Source organism: Verruconis gallopava (genome assembly GCF_000836295.1).
Source record: "Verruconis gallopava strain CBS 43764 unplaced genomic scaffold supercont1.17, whole genome shotgun sequence".
NCBI classification, from domain to species: Eukaryota; Fungi; Ascomycota; class Dothideomycetes; order Venturiales; family Sympoventuriaceae; genus Verruconis; species Verruconis gallopava.
The window spans coordinates 352507-378888 of record NW_015622153.1 but is presented as its reverse complement, the minus strand read 5'-3'; the positions used below and the strand labels follow the sequence as shown (position 1 = coordinate 378888).

At 49.5% G+C, this 26382-nt stretch overlaps 10 protein-coding genes across 12 annotated transcripts; 5 read left to right on the top strand and 5 right to left on the bottom strand.

The window, feature by feature from the left end:
- Positions 1–1142: 1142 nt before the first annotated feature.
- Positions 1143–2428, top strand: PV09_05547 (uncharacterized protein). The gene has a single exon (XM_016359067.1). It carries the CDS (start codon positions 1281–1283, stop codon positions 2313–2315), a length of 1035 nt encoding a protein of 344 aa, XP_016213206.1. The 5' UTR covers positions 1143–1280; the 3' UTR covers positions 2316–2428.
- Positions 2429–2454: 26 nt separating this feature from the next.
- PV09_05546 lies at positions 2455–4891 on the bottom strand. Of its 2 annotated transcripts, none has more exons than XM_016359066.1 (2): positions 4374–4891; positions 2455–4282 (listed from the first exon to the last, which is right to left on the bottom strand). In XM_016359066.1, exon 2 carries the CDS (start codon positions 4268–4270, stop codon positions 2573–2575), a length of 1698 nt encoding a protein of 565 aa, XP_016213205.1. In that variant the 5' UTR covers positions 4271–4282; positions 4374–4891; the 3' UTR covers positions 2455–2572. The 2 variants fall into 2 exon arrangements, with proteins under 2 accessions (XP_016213205.1, XP_016213204.1); XM_016359065.1 differs by having other exon boundaries at positions 4459–4891.
- Positions 4892–5914: 1023 nt separating this feature from the next.
- Positions 5915–7687, bottom strand: PV09_05545 (biotin synthase). The gene is made up of 2 exons (XM_016359064.1): positions 7340–7687; positions 5915–7183 (listed from the first exon to the last, which is right to left on the bottom strand). Exons 1-2 carry the CDS (start codon positions 7595–7597, stop codon positions 6155–6157), a joined length of 1287 nt encoding a protein of 428 aa, XP_016213203.1. The 5' UTR covers positions 7598–7687; the 3' UTR covers positions 5915–6154.
- Positions 7688–7823: 136 nt separating this feature from the next.
- Positions 7824–10865, top strand: PV09_05544. 2 transcript variants are annotated; one of them, XM_016359062.1, is made up of 4 exons: positions 7824–8009; positions 8063–8113; positions 8163–10528; positions 10582–10865. In XM_016359062.1, the coding sequence occupies exons 2-3, from the start codon at positions 8099–8101 to the stop codon at positions 10473–10475; spliced, it is 2328 nt and encodes a 775-aa protein (XP_016213201.1). In that variant the 5' UTR covers positions 7824–8009; positions 8063–8098; the 3' UTR covers positions 10476–10528; positions 10582–10865. The 2 variants fall into 2 exon arrangements, with proteins under 2 accessions (XP_016213201.1, XP_016213202.1); XM_016359063.1 differs by lacking the exon at positions 10582–10865 and having other exon boundaries at positions 8163–10563.
- Positions 10866–13687: 2822 nt separating this feature from the next.
- Positions 13688–14984, top strand: PV09_05543 (uncharacterized protein; the record flags this gene model as incomplete). The annotated part of the gene is made up of 3 exons (XM_016359061.1): positions 13688–14020; positions 14076–14547; positions 14599–14984. The coding sequence occupies 3 exons, from the start codon at positions 13688–13690 to the stop codon at positions 14982–14984; spliced, it is 1191 nt and encodes a 396-aa protein (XP_016213200.1).
- Positions 14985–15041: 57 nt separating this feature from the next.
- On the bottom strand, positions 15042–17127 carry PV09_05542 (uncharacterized protein). Its single transcript, XM_016359060.1, has 3 exons — positions 16796–17127; positions 16650–16741; positions 15042–16600 (listed from the first exon to the last, which is right to left on the bottom strand). Exons 1-3 carry the CDS (start codon positions 16905–16907, stop codon positions 15509–15511), a joined length of 1296 nt encoding a protein of 431 aa, XP_016213199.1. The 5' UTR covers positions 16908–17127; the 3' UTR covers positions 15042–15508.
- A 1993-nt stretch (positions 17128–19120) lies between these two features.
- PV09_05541 (uncharacterized protein) lies at positions 19121–19975 on the bottom strand. Its single transcript, XM_016359059.1, has one exon. It carries the CDS (start codon positions 19898–19900, stop codon positions 19187–19189), a length of 714 nt encoding a protein of 237 aa, XP_016213198.1. The 5' UTR covers positions 19901–19975; the 3' UTR covers positions 19121–19186.
- Positions 19976–20119: 144 nt separating this feature from the next.
- On the top strand, positions 20120–21394 carry PV09_05540 (cytochrome b-c1 complex subunit Rieske, mitochondrial). Its single transcript, XM_016359058.1, has 4 exons — positions 20120–20467; positions 20538–20626; positions 20679–20829; positions 20890–21394. Exons 1-4 carry the CDS (start codon positions 20161–20163, stop codon positions 21069–21071), a joined length of 729 nt encoding a protein of 242 aa, XP_016213197.1. The 5' UTR covers positions 20120–20160; the 3' UTR covers positions 21072–21394.
- Positions 21395–22517: 1123 nt separating this feature from the next.
- On the top strand, positions 22518–26032 carry PV09_05539 (uncharacterized protein). Its single transcript, XM_016359057.1, has 3 exons — positions 22518–22680; positions 22737–24813; positions 24894–26032. The coding sequence occupies exons 1-2, from the start codon at positions 22560–22562 to the stop codon at positions 24779–24781; spliced, it is 2166 nt and encodes a 721-aa protein (XP_016213196.1). The 5' UTR covers positions 22518–22559; the 3' UTR covers positions 24782–24813; positions 24894–26032.
- Positions 24961–26047, bottom strand: PV09_05538 (uncharacterized protein; the record flags this gene model as incomplete). Its single annotated transcript, XM_016359056.1, has 3 exons — positions 24961–25302; positions 25355–25664; positions 25713–26047. The coding sequence occupies 3 exons, from the start codon at positions 26045–26047 to the stop codon at positions 24961–24963; spliced, it is 987 nt and encodes a 328-aa protein (XP_016213195.1).
- Positions 26048–26382: the final 335 nt, after the last annotated feature.

The window sequence follows — 26382 nt, the reverse complement described above, 5'->3', positions numbered from 1 at the left end:
TCCTATCTATATTCCTTCTCCTTTCCTCCACCACGTTCATTTGCGGAGTTATTCGTCTATCCACTCGCTCGATCACTGCAATGTGTCTGCGGCAAGCTCGACGTCCTTTGCTTCGTCGTGCATCAGGCCTGGCTTGCACGACACGGTCGACAGCCAGCCCCAAAAATCTGCCCAAACGCGCTCACTATCCACGCGCTCATTAACGAACAAGAATCCCCCGCAATTGAAAAGTGCACGCTTTCTTTGAAATGTTTCATCAAACCCTGTGTGTGCCTCGAGAGGCTTAGAAAGGCCGCCCGCCCCTGCGCCATGCCTGCAGTTTTCTGCACATGAGCAGCCGCAAGCTTGCATCAGCAGCAGCAGCAGCAGCAGCAGCGCAATGAAGTGGCAGCGACGTGGCCTGTCGGGCAATAAACGCCGTCTACTGTTTTGTGCTATTCTCCGCAACGAGAGCAGCATCTGTTTCATTGCCTCGTCATCCTGAGGGCCGCGAGGACCACTAACGGCACTATTGTTGTTCTCGTCTTCGTTGTACTGCTACTGTTGCCTCTACTATTTGCTGCGCCTCCAACTCCGACGCACGCAAGTTTTGTTCCTGCGCCCAGTGACGCGAAGCTTTCTGCTGGTGCAAGTCCTTGGTCTTGTCCTTTTCCCTAGCCCGCGGCTCTGTTGTTGCTCGGCTCGATGACTATCCGACCTTCAGATGTTTACGCTTGCCCTACCGAACCCACTCCGCCCATCCTTCGTCCTCTGCCATTTGTCCTCTCACACACACATTGTTGGTTGTTCCTTCACGACTTGAAACATGCGCGCCTCTTCTGTTCCTGCAATTCTGGGGTCGCTAACCACTCCATCCCAGAGACGTCCGCTCGATCGTTTCACCACTTTTCCGAATGTCCTTACCTTCAATTCCTTGTTTCCATTCTTCGCCTCCTCCTTTCTGATTGAAGACCCTGCTCTTAGGCGCAAAGTCGTGCTTACGCAAGTCTGCGGATGTACTCGGTAGTGGGCCGAAAATCGCTCCAATCAAAATACGTCGTTGTCCTGAACTACTCTGTACAGGCAGTTGGTAATCTATGTAGCTCGTACGTCTCCTATTTTGGACACCGTCTCCGCCTGTCGGTGTACATAGCAGTGAGGACCATAATTGCATTACTACTGCATGCGTTCATCACAAAAAACGAAATCTTTGACCAGTTCCAATTTCTCCTTTCGTAGCGTATTTTTGACAAGAAAGGGAGAATCCCAAAAGAAAGCTTTTTTTTTCTCTAAAAATATTAATGTCGGTTTCCTTCAGGAACATGTCGTCTACAGCCACGGATGGTGCTCCTCCAAAACCCTCACCGGCCGTTGCCGAAATGACAACGCAGGACAAAAGGGCTGCTATGCACGCTATGATTCAAGCTGCCGTCGCAAAGCTGCCCGCCCTCCCGGATACGCTTGAGGAATTTGAGATCCAGGTCCCGGCCCACGACGGATGGCAGTCCCCGACAAAGATCGTGCGTCCCAGAACTCATGTTGATGCGGACCGTTCCCTCATCGTGCACTTCTACGGCGGTGGCATGATCGTGGGCGAGCCGGACCAGTTGCTCAGTGTCGCCAGGACATTTGCGGGGACCTACGGCGCTGTGGTAGCGCTGCCCAGCTATCGCCTCGTTCCGGACGTACGGTTCCCCATCCAAGCGAAGGACGCCTGGGAGGTGCTTGTGTGGCTCTCGCGCAATGCCGAGGCCGAGCTGGGCGCAAAGCTCGACAACGGCTTCATTGTCGGTGGCGTAAGTGCCGGAGCCGCGCTTGCGAGCGTATGCGGTGGTCTTGCCATGTTCCCCGATGCTGCAGATGCCCAGGAGGCGCCCATGTTGGCAAAGCCGCTCACCGGTCAATTTCTATCTGTCCCTTCCGTAGCCATGGATGAAACAGTGCCCATAGAGTACAAGCAGTTTTTCACCTCGAGAGATGAGAACAGGCACGTGGACGGCTTCAACACCAGCGCGTTAGATGACGTGTTCCGGAGCCTTGGTTGCGACGACTACCGCTCGTTATGGTTCTCTCCCTTTGCAACCTTGGTCCAACGTGAACCAGTGAACAAGATCCCTACTTACTTAGACTGTTGCGGTCTGGATCCGTTGAGAGACGATGCAATCGTTTATGAGAAAGTGCTGAAGTCCAGAGGTGTGCCAACAAAACTCTATCTATTTTCTGAGGATAAGCACAGCAGCTGGACAACTCTCGATGCGCCGACAAAGGCGAGAGCGCCTACCATCAAAGAAGCACAGATGGAAGGCATGAAGTGGTTATTAACACGACCTTTGTAGGCAACAAGACGTATAGTTTAACACGTTGAACACATGTGAACATAACATTCGCCCCAGTCGTCATATGAAGAGCTGCACACATCATCTAAAGCTTCAGTACTTCTGATATAAACTCAATAGAAGAAACTCAGAAGAGACCTTTTGGTAAAATGGAAATTCATTATTACTATCATTTATTTTTTTGACTTCTTGCTGTAGTACTCTTGCAAATGCCGACGTTCAGATGATTGACAAAGAGCTTCTTGCGACGATCAGGCCTACAAGGTCCTGATGGATCGTTTATGTTGAACGCGAGCATCGTAGCGCTTGTAGTGTCGGGTGTTTCCCATCATGGAAAGCTGGAGAAGTTTGTCAAACAAAGGAGTGCCGAGGCCTGTGACAGGATCCCAACCCTCGGTAGCATTCCAACTAGCATAGGGAACGAATGGAGTTGGGAGACCAGAGTAGATATCTCTACCAGTACAGCCGGTACTCCCGCCGTTGACGATGTCGGTTAGTCCCTCAATACCAACTTGATAGAGCCACGGGTTCAGGAAACCCAATGGAGCCATGCCAGCCTCTTTTCTAGCAGCATTAAGGAGCGCAATGATACCAGCCATTGTCGGTGCGGACGCGGATGTGCCTGACACTTTAATATCCTTACCCTTATCGTAAACACGAAAGTTTCTTCCTTGAGCGGCAACATCTGGAATACCACGGCCCCTTGGGTTGTACAGACCCTCCCATGTGTCACCAAGCTGCTGAAGGTAGCCGCTGACAGCTTCCTCCTGCCATATTGGACGTTCGAAACGATCCGAGAAGCCACCAGATGAGAAACTAACCGCGTATTCTGGCTCGATCTGATATGTGCCACCCACGGAGGTGACATAGGGACAAGAGGCTGGGAATGTCGGTAGAAAACGTGTCGTATTCTTACCGTCATTGGTTTGACAAGCACTTCCTACACCAGTGTCGCCAGATGAAAAAAGCACAGAGACTCCCCGAGCACCAAGCTGACCAATCATGTTGCACACGACCCTGGAATAATTCGCTGGGACGCTCTGCTCATCCTCACCGTATGAAGTAGAAATCGTGTGAGGAAGTTCATCATCGCTAAGACTCAAGAGATAGGTGAAATAGTCAAGGTACGGCTCGTTGGAGTTATCGTTGGGATCTGGCTGATCAAGGTCCGGGACAAGGAGACCTCTTCCGGCGGTGCTATAGAACTTATTCTCCATGGGGTACGTGAGGCCGACGGTGTACTGTATGTCAAGATTGGCCTCCACACTATCGTGTTGTGCATTGTCAGGATTTTGAGTGAGGAGACCTCCATTGACAGATTGCCACGTGAAAGTCGCGTTTTTAATAGCCGGGCGGTACACAGATGCCCACTTTGAGAGGTCATCAAATTGGGCGTACTCTTCAAGGAAGCCACTAACGCCAATGAAGCCATCATTTTGTCCGCTGGGAGTGAATCCTTTGATCTTATACAAATCAATCAAGCACTGTGGCGTGATCGTTGAGTTGCAATCGGTGGAGTTAGCAGCGGCCACTGCTGCAAGACCACTTTGTGCGTCACCAACAACCTCGGTTTTGAACACCTGGCTACGCTCAGGCATAATCTGCGCGAAACGGGTTGTTGGCTGAACCATGTCGACGTGACGCGAGACCTCGCGCGGAAGTGAGTATTTTAAAGTTCGAATTTTCGGAACATCTCTCTTGTGTATGTTCTGGTAGCTCTCGAACTTAGTGTCGAGCATCGCCTCGGCTTGGCCGATAGAAGCAACGAAGTTGACGAATTCGTTTTCAACGCTAATGGCGTCGTCACTGATACCGGAAGCTCGGAGCCATGCAATCACGGTATCACGAGAATCTGGATGAGGGCTGACGAGTTTCCTCAGTTCATCGCGTGTTAAGTGTTGACCATAGCGAGCGTGCTTTGGATCGGCAATGTCATGCAATGTTTGGTGAAACATAGTTGGATTTGGCTATATCAAGTCAGCGTCCATTTACTTTGCACGCCTAGTCAATCTAAATGCAGGGTGGAGTTGCTGGAGTAAGGAGTCAAGCAGCGCTCACCTCCAGTCTTTTAAGTTCACGGGGCGATGCAATAGAATGCAAGAAGTAGCTTCCACTAATGAGAAATAGGAGGGTTAATACGTACCAGTCTTAACGCAATTCGAAACTTCATAAGAGAGGCAGCGTCTGGTACTCCAACGGCCCGCCATCCTGATGGGACTTCAGCGAGAGATTCGAAGACCTCGACATCAGAGAAGTCGACGCTGCACATGGCGCCCGCGACCGAAAGCAAGACCGTGAGTGCGGTTGTCAGTTTCATGTTGGACCAGAAGTTCGCACCAAGCGGCAAGAATAGGAGAAGGTTTAGAATGAACGTCAAGGAGAAAAGTGTTTGGAACGAACGACGCTCCTCAAGGCAGATCAATCACACACGCCTAAAGGATTGACGGGACCTAGTTCGCACGGTGACTGAAATGACTGGCAGTGAAGGATGACAGAACCTGGCCGGCGTTAATTAGATATAGTCTACGTGGGTGGCATAAAATGGGGTCTTGGATCCAGCACGTCAACGGTCCAGGCTATTTGCCGTGTTGCAATCACTAGCAGAGCTTGATCCAGATTGGAAGGCACAAGCTATCAACCTCCACCGTCTGTTCCTTCAAACTTCCATATCAGGGATCTACACGGCGGTTGCAGGGAGGCACAACGGAAGACACAAGGCAGGTGCCCCGAGAACTAGTCAAGTAACAGCAGACAGGCAATCACGCGTCAAGTCCAATAGCAAGGGCGAAGGAGGACCATGACGACACGTGCACCGGCTCGGTGGATTGCCCCGACTACTCTAAGTTAAGCATTGTGAAAGGTGCGATTCTGGTGCACGCAAAGACTGAGGATCTCACATTCCACTTCCGTGATTGGAGGTGGGCGGGCCGCACCTTAATCTACCGATCAGGAAGGAGCTGCCCACAGCCAAGCCGCAACCACCTGCCGAGCCTCGCAGTTCGCCCGTTCCTTGACTGGGACTTTAATTTGTCTGCTTATCTTATATCAGCTCTCGACTGTCATCTCTAACTTACCATTGTGCTTTTGTCTGACTTGCCGCATGTCATTCGTTGTAATGCCCGTGTGATCATCGACACCTTGTGCATCATCCATCACCGTATGAGGCAGGCAGGTGACCGAAGTTTGAGGTCAAGCAGTGGAGTGACACCCTTGCCCCGTCACCACACTGCGAAGTTCCCTTGTGCGCTTTTGTCCCAGAAAGTCACTGAGGATACCATATTTGTCATCTTCGAGGCGCTGCTGGGCTAGATTTGCGAGCATCGACCCGTCTACTTCGATCCACATGCCGTGACCTTTGCCAATCGATATACAAAACGCTGGTAAGTATAAATATACTATACTACCGTCTATGTCACGCATAGCTGTTCCGTTGGCGATTTCCAAGAGCATCGACTTCCGCCAAATTGACTTTAACTCGAGCAAGTAGAGAATAACATGTCTATCAACGCGCAGAGCCTCTTACTCATGCACATAATCGTGCGGCATCAATGATCGCCGAGCTTATGTTCATCTGTTATGGCACACTTGCAACAATGTCTCTCGATTAAGGAATAAAAACTGTTCATTTCGCCTGTTGAAACATCATTTGGTCGGAGGTCTAATGGAGTAAACATGATAAGTTCAGAGTGTCGTCATCAAATTGATCAATCAGTCTTACAGCATGTGCAACTTATCCATCAGCGTGCAGATTTATAGCTACCTAGACTAAGAGCTAATTTGGCGCAGGATCGCACATGCATACACAAGCCATCCTCGGTATGATTGTGGCGGTTGTACGACTATGCAGCTGCTGTTGCGGCCTGTTCCTTTAAGCTGCGCCAGCTTCCTTCAGGTATTTTCTGAAGCCCGTTGCCGATTCTCTGTTCTACTGGCACTTCACTCTCCGGCTCCGGTCGGGCGCCCATCGGCACCAGACCCCACTTGTCGAACATACGTTTATCCTCATCCCAGCCATTGCAGTCTGTTGTCAACATTTTCTCGCCTGTGAATACAGCATTGGCGCCCGCCATGAAGCACATAATCTGCTTCTCTTCACTCATTGATATTCTACCCGCAGCAAGTCGAATGATTGTTTTTGGCATTACCAACCTCGCCGTCGCGATCGTCCGGATGATGTTTGCGAAGGGCACGGATTCCTTCATTTCCTCCCTTCCTTCCGCTTCGGATTCGGCTGCCAGTTTGTCGCCTAGCGGTGTCCCCTTGATGGGTACGAGGGCATTCACAGGAAAGGATTCTGGGTGCGAGGGCATAGTTGCAACGGTGTGAATCATTCCCACATGATCTTTTGCCTGCTCGCCTAAGCCCAAAATTCCGCCTGAACATACGTTTATACCCGCATCTCTCACGTTCTGTATTGTCGCCAAACGTTCGTCATAAGTTCTTGTTGTGATGACATTCGGGTAGTGTTCCCGGCTTGTGTCGACGTTATGGTTGTATGCGGTTAGTCCTGCTTCCTTCAGCTCCTGTGCCTGATACTTGTCGATCATGCCTAGAGTGACACAGGCTTCCATGCCAAGCTCCCTTACACCCTTAACCATCTCTTTAATGTTGCGAAGGTTGGTCTTCCGTCCGCGCATGTCTCGCCAAGCAGCGCCCATACAGAATCTTGATGAACCATTCTCCTTCGCAATACGAGCAGCTTCAAGGACTGACTCTACGGATGAAAGTTTGGTCGCTTTGAGCCCTGTGTTGTAACGCGAAGACTGAGCGCAGTAACTGCAGTCTTCTGAGCAACCACCGGTCTTTATGTTCATAAGCGTGCACAGCTGGATGGCACCGGGACGATGGAACTTGCGATGAATGGTCGCCTGTGGTTTTCATATCAGCATAAGGTTTCCAGTATATTCTAAGAAACAGAAGCAGCCTAGGTAGGATTATGTGCTGTATGAAAGCTGGGAAGACTAGCACGTAATACCCTGATCCCAATTGGCTGAAAGTGTCGACATAGACGATATGTTACGTACAGCGGCATACTGAAGCTCAAAGAGGTTCGAGTTGTATATTTCACTAATTTCTTCCCTTGTCCAGTTGTGTCGTACGTCGGATGCCGCCAATGCCTCCTGCACGGCGTTTCCAACCGTTGTCGTCGTTCTACCAGCTGAGGAAAGGCCCGAGACCGGTGTAGTTGGTGTGTCGACTACAGTCGAGAAAGCACGGCCAACACAAGACTTCTGAAGGCGCAAGCGAGCCTGAAAGGAGACTCGTAAGACGGACATGGTCATAGCGACTTCAGACTTGCAAAATGAGTGTGTGTTATGGTGGCCGAGAGTGTTGAGCGGGACCCTCACAGGAAAACGGTTGGTATAGGGTAGAATCGGGCTTGGTGGGACACCATCGGGGCCCCGCGACTAGCTCAGGAACGAAGTTTCGCAGCGGAGTACTGATTACTACACGACCACCCAGCAAAGGCTTTTGTTACCTAGGTATCAACACGTGAGGCCGCGAAATGCGACGGGCAGTTGACGTACGTGCTCGATGTGTATGACAACCTCAACGCTGCCTTGGCCATGACAGGTGATCGATGTGCTGTCGGTACGAGCTCCTCAGTGTTTTGATAACCTTCTTCCAAAAGAGATCTGAAGGAAGAAAGGCCAACACTGCTCCGCACGCGTGCAACCGCAATGATAGTGCTTAGTATGCTTGCTTTCCACCCCGCGACGCGACTTCACGCGTACTGATAGTAGTAGCGACCTTATGATACGACCAAGATACCCACGCACAGCATGCTCCACGAAATCGTGCGCTTCCCTACGCTGTTTTTACAGTTAAACGCTAACATTAAAGTAGCTCTTGTCCCTCTCCGGGCACCCAAGCCCACTGCTCGATGCCAAAAGCAACACTCCAAGGGACGGAAGCGTAGACTTTCCCCATCTCTCTCCACCGGAGCAAGCTCTTATTCAAACAATTGGACGGTTAGCTCGATTGCACCGCGAAGTACGGGACCAGATTGGGCGAATTTCCTCTTCTCACCCCTCCACAGTTGCGCGAGCCGTTGCGACAGCCATCTCTACGGTTCAGCTGGAAAGGTTCCAGAGGAAGATATTGGAGGTTGAAGCCAAAATTCTGAAAAGAGATGCAGCAAATGTGGGCGCTTACAATATCGTCCCCCTCGCAGGCGTTGTCGGGGAATTCAACGAGTGGACGCGAATGCTAGACTGGTATTGGCAGCTCGTCTCTTTTATTCAACCACGAAAAGGAACTGCGGCGACTGAAGAATCTTCAACACCATGTTCCGGTGCTGCACTCATTGACAGGTTGCGACAAGAAGCCCAGACCGGATATCCGGACATCGAAGTTGCCGCCCTGGAGTTGAGCAAAGTAGCTGAGACGGCATGGCTACGGCAGCTCTCCAGCTGGGTACTTTATGGTCGTCTTCCATTCGTGGGCGCACATGACTTCTTTGTTCAGCAAATTGAAACTGAGGATGGCATCGACGTGGAGTTCGACGTAGTCAGTGCTCTCCTTCCCAGATTCGTTTCACGCGATACAGCGGCCTCAATTCTTTTCATTGGGAAGTCACTCAATACCATTCGCATCCGCGGCGGCACCCCAGATCATGGATCGATATCTTTTACAGAGATGGACCTCATACCTGTTCATCTTCAGCACTTGGCACAACTTGTCTTCCCGCTGTCTTCTTCGTCCCTTACCACAGCAATTGGCGAAATACGATCTTCCTTGTCTCGTAATACCCTGCAACAACTTCTTCCCCTTCCATCAATCATCCAGATTCTTTCTTTACTTCGTGATTTCTTTCTGCTGCGTCAAGGCGAATTTGCTGTTGCTTTGATCAACGAAGCAGACGCGTGCTTGCGGGCTCGTGGACAATCTTCAAAAACTGCGGAAAGTTTCAAGGGAATGCTCATCAAGGAAACCGAGGTCACAAAAATCCTGACTAAAACTCTTTCGACGTTAGCCACCAGTACAGATGACGATGCAAATGCGTCGCTAGATTTTGCTCGTGCTCTACTGCGGCTTCACATTTCAAAGCCGGCGTCAACGCGACCTTCCACACCCGGACGTGCCAAAACAGTTGAAAAACTACCTCGTCTCTCACCGGTTGCATTCAATGATCTACTTTTGCCTGTTCCAACAAATTTATCGATAGATGTTACCACACCCTTCGATTTGTTTCTCACGCCAGCTGATATCCATGTATACTCTGCTCTACAGGCATATATCCTTTCGATACGCCGCGCGCATCTCCGTATCTGTTCCCTATGGCGTCAGACACCACTCCGTAGAACCTACCCAACCTCTCTTACTCCTCCAGAAACAAGCAGACCATACGCTGCGAAATTACTAGCCAAGAAGCGGACAAGAGCAACACGACGTAACAATGACATGCGCGCTATATGGGCAACCTGCTCAGCGGCAGCTTTTTTGCTTGGCGAAATGGGGAATTATTTCGAAGGCGAAGTCATCGACCAAGCCTGGTCACACCTTCTGGACTGGCTCGTCCAGAAGCCGGAAACACGACCGGAAAGTGCAAAGTCTCACCGTAGCAGCTCACAGGCCTCTTTCGATTCTCCTAGCGCTTCGCCTTGTGGTGGAAGTAATGAAATTGCATCACATCTAAACAAGCTGTCGATTACAGATAAGGAAGCCGGATCAGGAGCCATGCCTACACCCCACGATCCCGCCGTCCTAACAAACGCCCACCGTATGTTTCTCGCCGCACTCGCTCGGTCCCTGCTCACCATTGATATTCCCTTCACCAGCTCCCTGCGCGATCTTCTCCAGAATATTGACACTCTCGTTGCGCTGGTCATTCGACTACAGTCTATTCAGGAATCACTCGATCTGGAAGAAGACGAAGGAGTGGTTGATCCGATGGGCGACTTTGCAAAACAGGAAGAAGATGTCATTCGAGAACTCGGTCGCTCACGAAAGAGAGTCGATGCTGGACTGAGGGCTGTGGTCGAAAGGTTGAGGGTAGTCGACCAGGAAAGCGCAATAAGAGATGCTGACGAGGGTGAAGTGGAATTGGGCATGTTTGTGCCCTACAGGGGAGCTGGCGTCGAGCGACTCTTGATGAGGATAGACGGAGGAAGACGTGAAGTCGGAGGCGAAGATGGAGAACATGGGGATAGTGAATGAATAAAGTACAAGAGCGAAGCTAAGTCGTGTATGTTGCCATCTCAATACAACACGTAAGTCAACGAAAATCAAAGATTGCGTGTCAATGTCTTATGGCTCTAAGAAGAAACTATCCGAGTTCGAATAAGTAACTGGAAACACGAATTGCGATATAGCCGAACTGATGAGACTACGAGCGGACTTGCGGCATGAACGAATGCCGTGGCGGGCATGCCGAACAAAGGTGATGTCGCTGCTAATGAAAGCATTCTCACAGCTGAAACGCGAATGGAGCCGGATGAACTACTAGAATATTGACGTTAAGATCAATCTGTGGTATGTAGTGATGTCTCATGATCAATCTTAGTACAAATGGGTCACTATTGCTCCTAAGTGACGACACGAAACAAACCGTGCCATTCCTTCACCGATTAGCTACCATCAGTTACCATCAGCTACCATCAGCTACCATCAGCTACCATCAAGTCCCGATGCATTATCCCAAGTCCCCAACAGCTTCATGTCTTTGCAAAGCACGCAGAAAAAGAGCAAGGAAAAGAACTTACTTCGTTGAGCCTCGTCGTGAACGGCTCGTCGTGGCGGCTCGCGAGCGCTCGGTTCGGTTTCGGCGGCGGAGAGCAGACCAATTTCCATCTCCATCTCTTGTCCCTAGTGCCCATACTCTTTCGCCTTTTCTCCAGCCTTCCCCAGCCAACCCCGTCCACCTGTCCATCCCACAGCAAACATCCCCTACCCCCAAACCCAAGTCAACCAACCCCGATGATCACTCCCTCTCGGCGTCGATGAGTTCAAGACCCTTGTCATTTGCGCTCTCGGTCCCGACGATCTGTCCCGAGGTGCTGTGGAGCAGCAGAGCCCAGGCTTGCGGATTGAGAGCCGTGAACTTCGACCAGAGACCCGTCCACCATCGTTCACAGTCAAGACACCTCACTCTCAATCGGCAACTCTCAAGTCTGAGCATGAAGCATGCGCAACGCCGTGGTATCGCTTGACTCGCCGGAACCCAAGCTAGCCTGCTCCATCAGGCATCCAGCGTGGCAGGAACCAGGGGTCCCATTTCGCTACTGTTGCGTAACCAACAAGTAGACCCACGACATGGAGTTTCGCTTTCATTGACATAGTGCAGCCGCAAACTATGCCAGTGTCCTGAACAAACGGTCGGCGGACCGAGTGACAGTATCACCTACCCCCCGAACAGAAGTCCAAAGCCAGCCGACCAGGATCCGTCAGGAGATGGGCGTTGCTGAAATTTGGCCACAGACTCGTTTCCGTGGGCTTTTGCTGAGTTGAAAGTCGGTTCTGCGGCTTGTGTTAAAAAATTCTTGACAGTCAATTAGCATGGCAGATGACAATTTAACTACTGAAAACAATGTTGACTCTCGCAAAGACATGAAGCTGAGTGACACTTCCACCAGGTCAACCTAAAAGACTATAGAATTAGTAACCGACTGTCTGCTGCTCAGTCACTGAGAAGCTTTGCTTGAAATCTCTTTTGACGGCTGAAATTTGTCAGTGACAACGTATTACATGTCAGTCAGGAAAGAAGAGTTATTCATGCAGTAGAAGAGGTGCCTGAATAACAATTAGACAGTAGCGAGAGAAGAAGGAAGAGTGTTACCAAGTTCAGAGTGATGAAGAAGGAGAGTGTTGCAGTGAGATGTGAAGATATTCTTCACAAGCAGACTTGATGGATGCTGGAGGATGAAAGGTGGACGAAGAAGAGGAAAAGAAAGTCGGCGAAGAGCAGGTATTTATGTGCGTGTAAGATGAGGGCAAATTGACTCGTTGTATGCCGTGAGAGTAACCGGTAAGGAGGTCCTGAAGTAAGTGTGGAAGAAAAGTGAAGCGTATGATAAACTAGAATGCTAATATTTTATATGGACTAACATAGTAACGCGACCTCACTTCGACATGAGTATGACTTCACGCCAGCGATCACAGAAAGGAAATTACAATCAGGGTCCAATAAATAGGTTGCCGCCGCAGAACAGAAATTTACACTTCACTTGCACAGATTTGAATGTGATGTGTTGTTCTAACGAGTGACTGATCAAAGTGACGAGCACGCAAACGGCCTGGGAGCTATGCTCAGTTCCATCAAGGCTAAAGAGAGGCTTTGCCCTTAGCATGGTCGCAGAATCAATCCACACGTTGGTCACTGAATTTGAGAGGAAGCGAGAGGCTAGCGTAGCTTTTATGTCTTGAGTTTTGCTTGAGCCTGCGACACAATTGGTCGGGTTTCCCAAGCGTTGCTGTCTTTAAGTAAAAGAAGTCGACATAACTTCAACACGGAATATCATAGTGGTTTTCAGCGTGAAGTGGGGTTATTGACGCCTTTATTGAAACTTCTACGACCGCTCTGTATTCAGTGCGAGTTAGCTAGATGCAAGCCTCTCCCAAATGTGACTACGGGATCGCTTGAGGTCCACGCTTTGCTCTGCCTCCTGACCTATACATACAACTACAGGCTGTGTCCTCGTATTTGCATACTTTGGTTCAAGAAAAATAAGAGGCTCCCCGGGATGAAGAGCGAGAGACCAGAGGCCGTCACTTCTAGGCTGGATCTTGCGCATAAACAGCAACGATATTGAGCTTGGTGAAAAGGGAGTTGCTGTGCTCATTGTGAAAGACTGGAAATAAATAAAACAGAAAAACAAAAGACGCAATTGAGCAACGGAGCGCCATGTCCGACGTCGACTTGGGTCTTTGTGTTTTGCGGTGGCAAGGCGGCATATAGTCTCGCTTACGGCCAAAGCTGAACCGCTTTCGGGTCGAGGCCATGTACACAGAGAAAGACGGCACTCAGCATTGACGCCACCCCGCGAAAAAGTCTAAACGGCACACAGGGCGAGTGTCTGAAAGTTGAGTCGTAGGGGCCAGCACGTTTGTTTCATTTCAAACGTTTCGGGGATCAAATTCGGTAGAGCACATGGTTACCCTCAAGGATCGTCGCACGTGCGGCGCTTTCTATTTGGCAGCGCAGAAACAAATCCAACGAACGGACCCCGGCCTTTGTATGAGGTCGTGCTCACACAAACACTCCTGTGTTTAGAAGCCGTAGTCGGGTCGGTGCCGTTCCTTGAGAGCCCGCGTCAGCGACGATGGGACGTAGTATATGTCTCCACCACCCATTTCTCTCGTGCGCCAAGCTCTCTTGAAGTCCAGCATGCTCCTTATATTTGCAGCCATCTGTGATGGTAGTAGATCAGGGCATGGCGCCAGAAGTGAAATTGACGTCCTACTTTATCCCCATCTCTGCCGTTGAGAAATGGCCTGCGCCGAATATGATCGATCCGGAGACCAGGCTGTGGCTGATCCCGATGGCACTTATCCTCGAGGTGCTTGCCTCCGTCGCGGTCATCTGTAGGATACGAGCGCGAGTAGGGAAGTTGGCAGGCGGCATAGGAGCAGACGATGGATTGATTGTCGCGTCGTGGATCTTCGGCACCGCGTACACGGCCTTGATCGTGTTCGCCGTCAGCGCGGCTGGCTTCGACAGGCATATTTGGGATCAGAATTTCAAGGTGACGGCGCTAGGCGGTCTCGTAAGTGTGCCAACGCTGCTTTGCTGAGCGGCAACCAGCTAAACCTCGCGCTCAGATCGCGCTCCTGGCCGAGATTGCCTTTCTCATCTCGACCTGCGCAACGAAAATCTCCATCTTGCTGTTCTACCGCCGCCTCGTCAACGGCTCCTTCAGCAAGCTGCTGCAGTGGAGCATATACGTGGGCATTGCTTTCATCGTCGCGTATCTCCTAACCTTCACCATCTTCCTCGGCGTCTTTTGTTCGCCGTCTTCAGCGTCCTGGCAGTCCTTGGACCTCAGCTACATGAAGCCGTACAAATGTGTTGACAGGGCTATTGTCGATCCCCTCGTTGGCATCATAAGTGCGGCGAGCGACATCTATGCGATCGTGATCCCCGAGATCATAGTAAAGAAACTAAAGCTTCCCCAGCGGCGGAAGGTTATTCTATACGTAATATTTGGCGCCGGCCTCGTCGTCGTTGTCGCGGCTTTGATCAGAACCGGCTTCTTCATTCGCCTACACACCGATCCACGGAGAGACCTGACCTGTACGTTGAGACGGAAAGCTGAGGGATGCAAGGACTGACATAAAAGTGCAGGGATCGGATACGATATTTTCGTTTGGACGACGATTGAACTTCAACTAGCCATCGTCTACGCTTCTTTTCCGGCTTTGAAAAGTTTCTTCCTCCGTCGCGGCACGTCGAACACGACCACCGCGTACGGAGGAACAACCGTAGTGGGTTCAATATCGAAGCAAAAGAGCGCTGCTGGCGATGAGTCGCCGCTGGTCAGCAGGTCGAAGGCATCGCAGACGGACGAGAGTGCGACGGGTGCAAAAGGAACCTGGACAGCGCGGCAAGCCGATGGTAGTGTCACGGTGGTAGAGACTATGGACGTCATCAGCATCGATTCCAGGCAAAGCGTGAAAAGCTCGAGGGAAGCAAGAGTCGCGAGGGTGCACAGCTTCCTGGATTCTAGGTAGATTCCTCGAAGCTCTTTGGTACTCAATGAAAAGTTCTTGCGCAATTATATTTCTATTGCGGATTTCGATGTGAAGCTCATTCAAAAAGATATCAGATTAGAACATACAGATCATCTGCGGGTATCTCAAGCCATAAAGTCCAACCTTAGTACATAACTCATTTGGCCCTGCGCCGTTCAAAGCTATGCGTTTAGGATATTGCCTGATACCCTTTGATGTGTGGGAGAAAGTCATGCCCACAACCTCACCCAAGTTTGCATCCCTCCAGAACTCCCTCAGTCCGAATACAGAACATAAAACCGCGAATCTGGGCCATCGTACATTACGCCATGCGTGTCTACCTGTAATTGGTAGTACAAAAATGTGATGGCTATTTTCAAGTGGCTGCTGAAACTGGAAACTCTGGATTTTGAGCCACAGTCCGCTCCACGTGACTTGACTTGGATCAACCGCGCGTGCGGTCCCTGTTGGCTTGCAAGAATATATCCCGCGACTTTCTCGATTGAGATTTGAGGCCGATTGCTTTATCTTCTATGTCGCGAGGCATCTCGCATACTTGGATCCGTCAAAGCAGTAACGAAATCAAGGGCCTCCCATGGTTCGCTGCACTCTGCCGTTCCGCGGCTCTCCGTGGGTTCTGGAGATTCGTCCACCAAGGACTTCGAGACTATTTTGTTGAGCTTCATGTTGCGCTCCGCCTCTCTCTCTGCCTTGCTCTTGATAAACGATAGGCTTGGAAGCCTCGACATTTTGACGCCGAATCTGCCAACCCCGGAATTTGCCAGCGACTGCCGTCTCCTCGATCGGCCATCACCGTCTAATGTCTCCCCGTCGTCCAAGACTCGTCCGGAAAGACTCATTCGCAAGTTACGTGGACTAAGCTGCATATGGAAGGGACCATGTTCAAGATGCCGTGTCTCATCTTCATCGCCTCCGATCGTGAGCTTTTCGTTTGCGCTTAGATTTAGTGAGTTGGTCTGCATCGCATTCGTGCCGTCTAATTTGACGGCCCCAAGTCGTTGCAGCACACTCTTGAAATCATCAAGCATGATGTTGTCCGTCAAGCACTTGAACACCAAGGCCAGTTTCCAGTACGGATTAATTCCATCAGTGACGGACAGACCAGGAACAATGCTTGAAATGATGTCGACTACGGTGAAGGATATAGCCAGGAAAATGGCAGCAAGTAAGATGCCGAATCGTGGTGACCTACGAACAAGCTTGACAACGTTCATGCTGTAGCACTTCCTGATGATATGGAAGAGTGTGAAAACGGAGAAGACCCACCATGGGTCCCGGTATAGAGGCTCATACGGCCGTGACTTCTCATAAAGCCTGGATATGTTGTTGAAGAACCTGAAGTTGTTTATGATTTCAAATATCATGACTGGTGCAGTCATGGCGAGTGTGGTTAGGTAAACGATGCGAACCCATTTACATATCACGGGTTTGAAGGAAGCTTGGGAGCCGACAAAGAATGGCCTTATCTTCATCCAGGCGACGACGTTGTGGGTGAAGTAAGAACAATACAGGAGAGCCGCTGTTGAGCTAAGATACCAGCCATAACCCTTGAACGACATGAAGCAAAAGGTACCGTGGCTCATTGCAAGCAGCAGCTGTGCTCGGTCAGCAGAACTCTGAACAGTCATCATAAGCAATGCATACTTCGAGGAGAATTAGCTTGTGTAAGAACACTCCCTTCCTCATGTTCGCGACTGTTATGCAAGCCATGATGAGAAGGGCACCGAACATGAACCCTTTTTTTCTTTAGCTGGTGTTAAACGAATAGAGCCCGAGAAGGCAGAACGTACCCTCCCCCCATGACTCCACAATGTAAGCCTCTGCTTCATCTACATCTCGCCAGCTGCCGAAAGTGTTGCTCCGGCTATGCAAAAGGACGTGGTTGATGAGTATTGGTGCCATTAAGAGCGAGCAACGGGCATGATACACACCACTCGAGGGTGGAATTGAGACAGGTGTAAGGGCTCTTGATTTAACGTGCAACGGGAGGCAGAAACTAGGATCCTAAGAAATGCAAGCTCGCCATCGTCTAGGGGAGCACAGGATGCGACAAGCAGCAAAGACGAGGAAACCTTCCAGAGCAGGCTTTCAACGATGACAAGGCAAGAAATATAAATGGACGAAGAGGATTTGAGAGGATGGAATCAGAAAATGCGGAGATACCCCAGTACGTTTAAAGGGCGCGGGTGGGGATGGCGCCTCGCTAGACAGAGCGAGAGCCTGGATCTTACTACACGCATGATGTCTGCCACTAACTTAGTAGTTTTGATTTAGTTGTTACGACGAAGACTACGTGCTAGCCGGAGACCACGGCGAGGAGATTTCTCGGCAGCTGAACCCGCCTAGCGTGGCGTCCGCCTCGTAAGCAGCCGACGCACGAAGGTACAGCAACACCACAACGAGCAGACCTTGGAAATCGGTCGAAAAGCCAGTGTGATTCACGGTGGCAGCGACGGCCCGCGCCTGTGACGTGCGTGAAAGGACGCCTTAAGGTCACTTGCGACAACAAAGTCCGACGAGGCAGCTTTGGGGATGATCCTTGACCCTGCAAGAGACGGCGCACGGTATTGTCATGCCGGGCGTAGACAAGGTGGTAAAAAAAAAAAAGGAAAAAAAAAGTCCCTCATCAAATACGAGAACGCTGTTCGCCAGCCTCTCAGAAATGACTCGAGCGCTCGAGGCACAAATTCGCAGATACATTCCGGGATGCATCTTTCCACGCGCAGTGCGTACTTGTAGAGAAGGAAAAAAACAAACTTGGCTCGTTCCTGACCACTGGTCACCAGGAACCGGTTCGCTGGCTCAACAGCAACCGTCACAACGGTGAAGCTTCGCTTTGGTGTCTTTGCATCATCTGTCGGTGACACAAATTTTGCTGTAATTGGTCGAGCCGCTAGTCTGGAAGTCGTTAAGCTGATCGACCAGTCGATGCTACCACGTGACATCGCCTTTCTGCCGATGCACTTAGTTGGTCGACCTAGAGCGAACCGGGTTTTGGCGACAATTTTCTCACCTTGTCTCTGGAACCCGTCCGCACGCCACGACCATCTCTCGTTAGCCCACCACCAAACGAGCTCTCAAAGACGTGAGGACAGTCAGGGGTCTAGCGTCGTACTACTCCGCGCCTCTGAATCACTGTAAACTTGCATTTGGGCTCCCTTGCATCTTGAGATCGTCTCCTTAATCTCATCCAGCCAGAGCAAATCTGGATTTTGCGATGCCATACGTCTTTGCAAGCTACGCGTAACGAGCAGAGGTTCGTTCGGTTTCAAGTTTCTCTCAATGTAATCATACCCATCCATAAACTCAGATGATTTCGCTTCCCGTCTGGCGCCAAAGATCCCTCCGCAAGCCACATCTTTGAGTGCTCAATGGCCCTGGACGTGCTCATCGAAATGGAAACGTAAAGTTTTAGGTCATATTCTTTACAGCTATATGCAGCGCCATGTTGTCTACTTAATCGAGACAACGTCAAACTAACTGATCCAACCCGCAACTTAAATGCAGCGTAAAAGAAACAAATTTCCTGATCTGATGTGTAGAGTTCCAGGACCACGAGCGAACATTTGCTTGTTTTACTAGTATGACGTCTTGTCACGTACTTCTCTCACAAAAATGGTCGCGATGGGATCCTGCCACTCGTCCACCATCTAGCAATCCGCAATTCTTGTTTTCAGAACAAGGCGCTCTGGGAGCTCAAGGTAACCTCGTTACACTCAAACTGCGACTTTCGTGGTTGTACACTTCGGCCGTCTTTCGATTGTAGAATTCTATTTGGGTACAGCATTCAGATGTGTTCTGACGTTGTTGATCTGACTCTCGGTCAAATATTGTGGCGACCGTCGGCGAAATGCAAGAACTGCCGTGGTTGAATAAAACAACTCACTTATCCATTATAACCAAAAGAACAAGTCGTTGTGAGAACTGCGACTGCGTATTGATAACTCAACAATCAAAGTCTATGGAGACGAAACTGCCATGCGAGGCGACGAAATTCCATAGCTTAGATTTTAGTGAGATGAATTATGTTCCGCTATCGTGCAGATTCGCTTTCTCAAATAGCGTCTTAAATTTAGAAAAACGGGATATAATCAGATTAAGAAGTCTTGGGAATGTGACTAAAAAGAAACGTTACAATTGGCCTAATACTAATGCATTCAATCAGCCTATATTTTGGAACATTATTGTGACCGATCAGTTTTGTTGGGCAATGAGTAAACGAAAATCTCTCTGGGTATCTTCACATTATCATCCAGTTCCAAACCTTGAATAATAGCCCTTGAGTGCTCCCATGGCACCGAGAACAGACCGGAATTGATCTGGCACATGCGAATCTGCGTGACCTCGTCTCCTGCTTCACTCATCTGCTCAACCAAGTCCCGAAAGGAAGGTCCAGTAGCGTCCAAGATTTGCTGCGGAGAGTCTTTATTTCGTCCGTACTTTCTGCTGGTGAATAAGCAGCCAACCCAATGTTTGGATTTACTCTCTTGGGGTGGTATCAAAAGAGCCGTGTTTACAAGGTTATCCGGTTCGCGACTTCTGCAGTGCTCGTTGTATCTCTTGTACGCATTAGGGTAACGTTCCTTGAAAGCAGCGGCAATACCTGCTCCCCATGATCCCAGGCAGTTGCACGCATGAATAAGAACAGTGCCGTCAGGAGCGTCAAATATGTCACCCGCTATCTCGGTGATCGAAAATCCATTTTCCGCTTTTGGAGGTGGTTTGAGTCTAACCTCGTTCTGCGACGCTAGACGCGCTGTGTTCCTGCGAGATGTTCTGGCTTTGACTTGCTCACTAGGAACGGAAGCAACTTGGGGAGTGATGTTCTTTCCGAACGTCAGTTTAGCTTGCTTCGGGGGCCTACCAGCACCATGCTGATGTGACGAACGCTTCATATCCAGGCTTTTATGGATCCAATTAGCACCATTACGTGCAATTAATGACCTTAGGCTGTATCAACTTTGCGTGCGTTAATAAGTACGAAGATACTTAAAGCAACGACCGCGCACGGGCGAGCCAATCACGGCCGGCTAAATTCAGCTGAGCAGAAGTGCTGCCTTCTCGCCTGAGGCGATAACAAAGCTCCGGAATCTAACGAAAGACTTCAGTTGCATCTCTTCCATCACCATCCTCGAGCCATTGCCACGCCACTACCATGCCTGCGCTCTCGTCCAAGGCGTCAAGCCTTGTGTGCCAATGTGTGCGCACGCCATTGACCTCAACGGCCATCCGCGCATCCGCCGCGGCGTCTATGCAGCAACGACGATCCTTGTCCGAGGTGTCGACGACAAGCTCCTTCGACAGCCCTTTCAAGGGCATGGGTGGCAGGGAGACCACAAATATTCCTAGCTTTGCTAAATACAAGAGCAGCAGTGGAGAACAGACGAACAGGCTTTTCCAGTACTTCATGGTGGGCACTATGGGCGCCATATCTGCCATGGGTGCCAAGGCAACGGTGCAAGGTGCGAACCCCATTGAGATTTCATGCTGGTTCATCTCGTACGGACAAAAACTAATCAAATCTCACTATAGACTTCCTCGTTAACATGTCCGCCTCCGCCGATGTCTTGGCCATGGCCAAGGTCGAGGTCGATCTTTCTGCGATCCCAGAGGCGAAGAACGTGCGTATCTTGTCCAAGGAGAAGCTCTATCCGAAGCTCACACAAAACACAGGTCATCATTAAATGGCGTGGAAAGCCCGTTTTTATCCGTCACCGCACTCAGGAGGAAATCGATGAAGCCAACAAAGTCGACTGGCAGAAGCTGAGAGACCCCCAGCCAGACGAGGACCGAGTCAAGAGGCCGGAATGGTTGGTCATGCTTGGTATGTACTCGTCCATCATTTCATATATGGATTATTTTGGCGCGTGTTAACGATGAGCAGGTGTTTGTACTCACCTCGGCTGTGTTCCCATCGGCGAGGCAGGTGACTTTGGCGGTTGGTTCTGCCCCTGCCATGGTTCGCATTATGATATCTCTGGACGCATAAGGAAAGGCCCGGCACCTCTGAACTTGGAGGTTCCTGTGTATGATTTCCCCGATGAGAACAGCCTGGTCATTGGTTAAATGCACGGTGCCGAGAGGAAAGAAACCTAGAAGCATGGCATGTATTCATAAACTTTACTTTGCTTCAAATCCGTGGTAGAAGAGCTGTGAGATAGAGCATAGCAAGTTCTAAATGTACAGTTCTTTATTCTCCTGTGTTGATCAAATATGCAATTCAGTAACAAGCTGGTTATACGCCATCCGATTTAATCGTACTTTTAACTGCATATCGTCTTCGGACATTTCAATTAATGTTGCATCAAGAACAATTCGAATGTCGCTACACTTGTTCTTGCTCGGGCTAGTCCTGCATTCCAACATGCTTTCTGTTGTACACTTCAATCACATGCCAGATCAGCAAAATTGAGGCAATCACTGTGATAACTTTTCCAGGAGATGAAAAATTTAAGATGGTTCTCTTTGTTGAGATTTGTCTGGAGTGTGGTGAAAGGTGGACTTTCAGACTTGACATAAATCAATCGCACGATCCATATTCGGAGTTTGTGGCAAAGTAGTATCAGGAGATGTGGCGATTGGATGAGCGTTAGAAAGACTGGCTACTTCCATGGTTCGAAAGTACCAGTGTCATTCCATCTTCTTTTAGTCCTTCGTACTTGGCGTTGACGGAGCTCTCGAGCTCTATCTTGAGATTCGGCATTCCCTTATTCCCTGGCTCTCTCTTTTATGAGTCTATGCACGGACTTCACTTTCTTTAAGCCGGAATATCTATCAAAGACACAAAAGAGATTTGTTGGCTTAGTGAACCTTCATAGGCAAAGCGGTGATTGGGACGATCAAATACGTATTGCTACGTTCATTGGGATGTGCGGTATGTGCATTCCCCGCGGTAGCCATCGGTTGCGAGGCGCTCCCCAGAAAAGTTGGCAAATCGGTGCTTAAGGGTAAAATTAATTTCTCGGATACGAAGCTCCTACGGCTGATAAGGAAAATAACTGTGCAGTCCGTGTTTGGTACGAAAATTCAGAAACTCACTCTCGGTCAGTATCACGACAAGTTCTAATCCCCCGAATCTTAGAGCTTTCAGGAAGTACTCAAAGTTCGCATTCAGCCTTCATTCTTATATCTCATGGCTCGCATGAATCCCCTGCTTGCGTACTCTCGAGTACCGATTACTGAATTGATTATCGTACTTGTGGAGATGAGGATGAAACGTTGTATAGTACATAGTGGGGCAGCGAATATGTTTGTTTTTAGCGTTTATGATGGCCCCCGTTGATTTATCCTAATGGTCTGCTGACTCGTGAACAATTCGAAATTCGTGAAACTTTATGACGAATTTGATACTATGAGTTTGACGGCCGATTCGTCGTAAAATGTCATGATGCTTGCAAGCATCCGAAGACGGTCCCCGATACGACCACGCGTGACCCCACTCGCGGTTACTAGGCTGGCCTCTTATCAATTGCCGTATAGTCATCGGTCAACGTTGCTCTACTACCACATTATATTTTCTGGACTAATTCTCGGAATCGCTCTGTTGGATCTTAAATGAGATTTGGACAGATGCCAGAGAACGACCGAGTCACACGGCTGCTTGTACCCAAGCCTTCCACCAAAGAACATTTAGAGACCAATGGATCGGTCAACAAAGGAAAAAAGAGTCGCAATGGTCTGTGTAGGATCGCAACGGTTTATTCTCTTCAACATCTGCTCACTTCTCAGCAGGATGTCTTACATGCAAAGCCAGAAGGATGAAGTGTGACGAAACGAAACCAACATGTCGCCAATGTGCTCGACGAGGTGCCGCTTGTGGTGGATACCCCAAAATTGGCTTCAAGTGGAAGCACTTTATCGATCCTGATATCGCTAGTCGAACGCAAAAGACTAATATCAGTGCTCAAACTGCGCCCCAACTAGGCCGAAGATTAGGAAGTTTCGTGACGACAGGCTTCCAAAATGACGGATCTAGTACCGTCTCAGATTGCATCAATGAAGCACTTGAATGCTTATCGAAAGAAAAATCCTCGCCTGCTAAAACGGGACAGTTGAATCTATCTTCGGACGAGCAAAGCTTTGGATGGCAATTCGAAGCGAATGACTTGGCTGGAACATTCGACCTTGATTTTCTCGACATGACGCATCCCATAAACGATGTGGACTTGGTCGGACAAGAGCTTTCCGATCCCTTGGCATTTGATATTACACCTCTTGATCAACGTATGCAGAATCCTAGGCTGGACACGTCCAGCTTTGAGACCTTATCTGCTGCACTTGGTTCCAACAACACTCACTTTCGAGCTGGTCCTTCTTCTCCTACTATTGGATCAGCACCACTCTATCGGCAGCCGAGATTTGAGTCTGATCAAATTGATATAATCACAACGCTGTTTAACAATAGGACATGCGTGGTCCTATCCGTGAAAGACAGCTGTGACGAAAATCCTTGGCGAACTCTCATTTGGCCCTTAGCGAAGAATAATCCCGCGCTTCAGCATGCCATTTCTGCCATGGCCTGCCTGCAGTCCGGTACAGAACGACCTGAACTGCATATCCGAGGACTGGCACATGTGCGACAGAGCATTCAAAGTCTCCGTGAGGGTCTCGACACAGAGGCCATTTCTGTTGATGCAGCGCTTGCTACTACACTTGCGCTGAGCATAGCTAAATCTTGGGAGGCTCCACGGACGAAGACTGATTTTTCGCATCTTACGGAAGCTAAGATGTTGTTGAAGCAGGTAGTGGCTAGTGTACGAGACTCTCAGATACCTCCAAATCGGGCAAGGTGTCTGAAATTCCTTGCAAATACATGGATTTATATTGATGTCACAACTCGACTAACAGCTTCCGAGCCCATTGATTCCATCGACACGGAGTTGATTGAAGCATGTGGCCTGCTGGAGGACGGGTCACAGAGAAACAAACTTGATCCTTTGATGGGTTGCGCATCTGATTTGTTTCCACTTCTAGGAAGAGCTGCTGATATCGTACGTCAGATATGGAAAGATGGCTGGAAACGTAATTCACCGCCCACGATCGCACAGGCTGCCGAAGTTATGCGAGCTGTAGAAAAGTGGACTGCACGAATCAATCTGACGAGCAGTGATGATCCTGCATACATTGTTCAAGACGCCGAGCAAACAGCAGAAGCTTATCGTTGGGCGATTTTCCTGCTTTTGAGGTCAGCTATCCCATCCCTACCAGGGTACATGACCTATCAGCAGCTGGCTCAAAAAATTCTCATATATCTTGCTACTATTCCAATATCTTCGGGAACAGTCATTGTGCACATGTTTCCACTTCTTATTGCAGGCTGTGAAGTCTCAGCACCAGAGGAAAGAGCCTGGGTGATAGAACGGTGGGAACAAATGTCCAAAATCATGATTTCGGGTATAGCTGAGCGATGTCTTGAACTTACGCTCGAAGCTTGGAGGAGAAAGGATGGGGCGACTGAGAGCCGGCACTACAATTCTGACTCCCTTCGGATTCCTGGTGACCCATCTGAACCATTAACTGCACATGCTAATCCTGACGTCGACGACCTGTTCGACGAACTCGTTGACGCTCCAAACAAGGTCGACGAGGTCGATAACGCTACGGATCCTGCCTCACCTAATGACTACGCCGCAGTCTCCCTTGTTCCATCCACTCCTGTGGTTCACCGGCCCAGTTCGGGGAAAGTTGCAGACAGCTGGAACTCGAATGCTCTTCGGAGTAGACTCAGCTGGTTAGCAGTAATGCATGATTGGAAATGGCAGGTTATGCTTGGGTAATCTGATGTCAACAATTGAATTTGCTTGAAATGGTGCGTTTTGATCATTTTGTCACATTTTTGATCCTCGAATTAAGAACAGACTCGAACTAACGATACCGCTCGCCATACAGTACACGAAATCAAAATCCACGCTTGTCCAATGATCGCAAAACATGAGTCTGTTTCAGATATAAAATTCTAAACAATCTCCTCGTTTGTCCGAGCCAACCATTCTTCCTGTTCCTTTAGGAACTTTTTCAGACGGACCTTGTCTGTTTTCCGGCCAGCGCGGTGCTGTTCTCGAAGTACCTTCAACATAGCTCGAAGTCTATCTTGGAGTACTTCCGTGCGGTATTCTGCCCATTCATAATACAGCTGTGAATGGTCTGTAATAGGCCTGATCGTGGTGAGCACCGAGGTGTCCATCATCATTGAGTCGCGAGGGCGAAAGGAAGTCACGGCTACTATGCGTTCCACACCCCCGTGAGCGGCAAGAGCCTGGTGGTTGAGACACCTTCCTTGCATTACAACGGCATTGCCCTAGCAGATGATGAGCAGACATTGATAACCATCAACCACACCTTGGACCTACGCTTGATGGGCCACGGATCCTGACTACTTCGCCTGACGGCTTTTTGATGGCTGTTTCACCGCCAACCATGTTCGTGGTATCGGAAAGCATCACAACGCAAACGAAAGGATAAGAATCGTAGTGCCATTTTGTTGCCGGTAAATCATTATCTCCTTCCTTCTTTGGCTCTCCGTCGTCGAAGCCTTGGGTAGCAACGTTGATATTAGAGATCTCTAGATCAAGATTCGTCACTAGGTCCACACCAGCAAGTTTTGAAATGATCTCAAGGGTCTTTGGGTGCTTCCATGCATCATACGTGAATGGAGCGTACCTTTCCTCAGGTTACTCGGCTATTCAATGGGAATGACGAAGTACGTACTTTGCAGCATAGTCTCGAATCTGGCAGTGAGCAAACTCTGTGCTCACCACGCAATTTTCCCAGACTTCCTTTGTGAATAGCTCTTTTCTCATAATCTGGACTGTCTCTTCGCTGAAAAGAGGAAAAGGTTCTGTCACTGCCACGGGTGATATTGCCCTGTCCGACACGATTCCAAAGTCCTCTAAAGTGTATGTTTTTGGGCTGTCTTTGTAGCTTAGGTGCTTTTCTGGGTCGAATTGAACACTTTGCAGGGAACTGCGGGGCTTCACTTCATCTCTAAGTATGGGTTTTCCCAACAGATTAGGGACCTGGGCTGGGACAGCGATTTCAGTCATTGTAGTGTTCAATTCCGCGAGACTTATGTTCAAAGTTCTGAAGCTGTCAATCTGACTTGTCGAAATCTGTGAGGACCTCATATACACACTGCTCATATACCCCTCCAATTTATAAATTTCTGCCATCCTATCGGACATGGCAGCAACGTCGCATAGCTCTTATCATGGCCCAGCCTCGTGAGCATACTTGCAGATACCGAGAATAATTCATTGACATGATCTTAATTTCCTATTGGTCATTCAGCCCAACACAACTTGCCTGTTTGGGAAGGCTGTTCCATATGCAGCAGAGTTGCTGATTGGCCGTGGCCTCCAATGAAGGACTAAAATACTGA

Bases quoted from the DNA above. Each gene is read 5' to 3' on its own strand.
- PV09_05546 (XM_016359065.1), bottom strand. From the start codon at position 4,632: ATGAAACTGACAACCGCACTCACGGTCTTGCTTTCGGTCGCGGGCGCC. The intron at 4,283-4,458 runs GTACGTATTAAC...GACTTGATATAG, and splicing joins TTCGAATTGCGTTAAGACTG to CCAAATCCAACTATGTTTCA.
- PV09_05547 (XM_016359067.1), top strand. From the start codon at position 1,281: ATGTCGGTTTCCTTCAGGAACATGTCGTCTACAGCCACGGATGGTGCT.
- PV09_05541 (XM_016359059.1), bottom strand. From the start codon at position 19,900: ATGAAGCGTTCGTCACATCAGCATGGTGCTGGTAGGCCCCCGAAGCAA.
- PV09_05545 (XM_016359064.1), bottom strand. From the start codon at position 7,597: ATGACCATGTCCGTCTTACGAGTCTCCTTTCAGGCTCGCTTGCGCCTT. The intron at 7,184-7,339 runs GTACGTAACATA...TGAAAACCACAG, and splicing joins TTGAGCTTCAGTATGCCGCT to GCGACCATTCATCGCAAGTT.
- PV09_05540 (XM_016359058.1), top strand. From the start codon at position 20,161: ATGCCTGCGCTCTCGTCCAAGGCGTCAAGCCTTGTGTGCCAATGTGTG. The intron at 20,627-20,678 runs GTGCGTATCTTG...CACAAAACACAG, and splicing joins CGATCCCAGAGGCGAAGAAC to GTCATCATTAAATGGCGTGG. The intron at 20,830-20,889 runs GTATGTACTCGT...AACGATGAGCAG, and splicing joins GGAATGGTTGGTCATGCTTG to GTGTTTGTACTCACCTCGGC.
- PV09_05542 (XM_016359060.1), bottom strand. From the start codon at position 16,907: ATGGCACCAATACTCATCAACCACGTCCTTTTGCATAGCCGGAGCAAC. The intron at 16,742-16,795 runs GTACGTTCTGCC...AAAGAAAAAAAG, and splicing joins TGTGGAGTCATGGGGGGAGG to GGTTCATGTTCGGTGCCCTT. The intron at 16,601-16,649 runs GTATGCATTGCT...GACCGAGCACAG, and splicing joins ACAAGCTAATTCTCCTCGAA to CTGCTGCTTGCAATGAGCCA.
- PV09_05539 (XM_016359057.1), top strand. From the start codon at position 22,560: ATGAGATTTGGACAGATGCCAGAGAACGACCGAGTCACACGGCTGCTT. The intron at 22,681-22,736 runs GTCTGTGTAGGA...ACTTCTCAGCAG, and splicing joins AGGAAAAAAGAGTCGCAATG to GATGTCTTACATGCAAAGCC.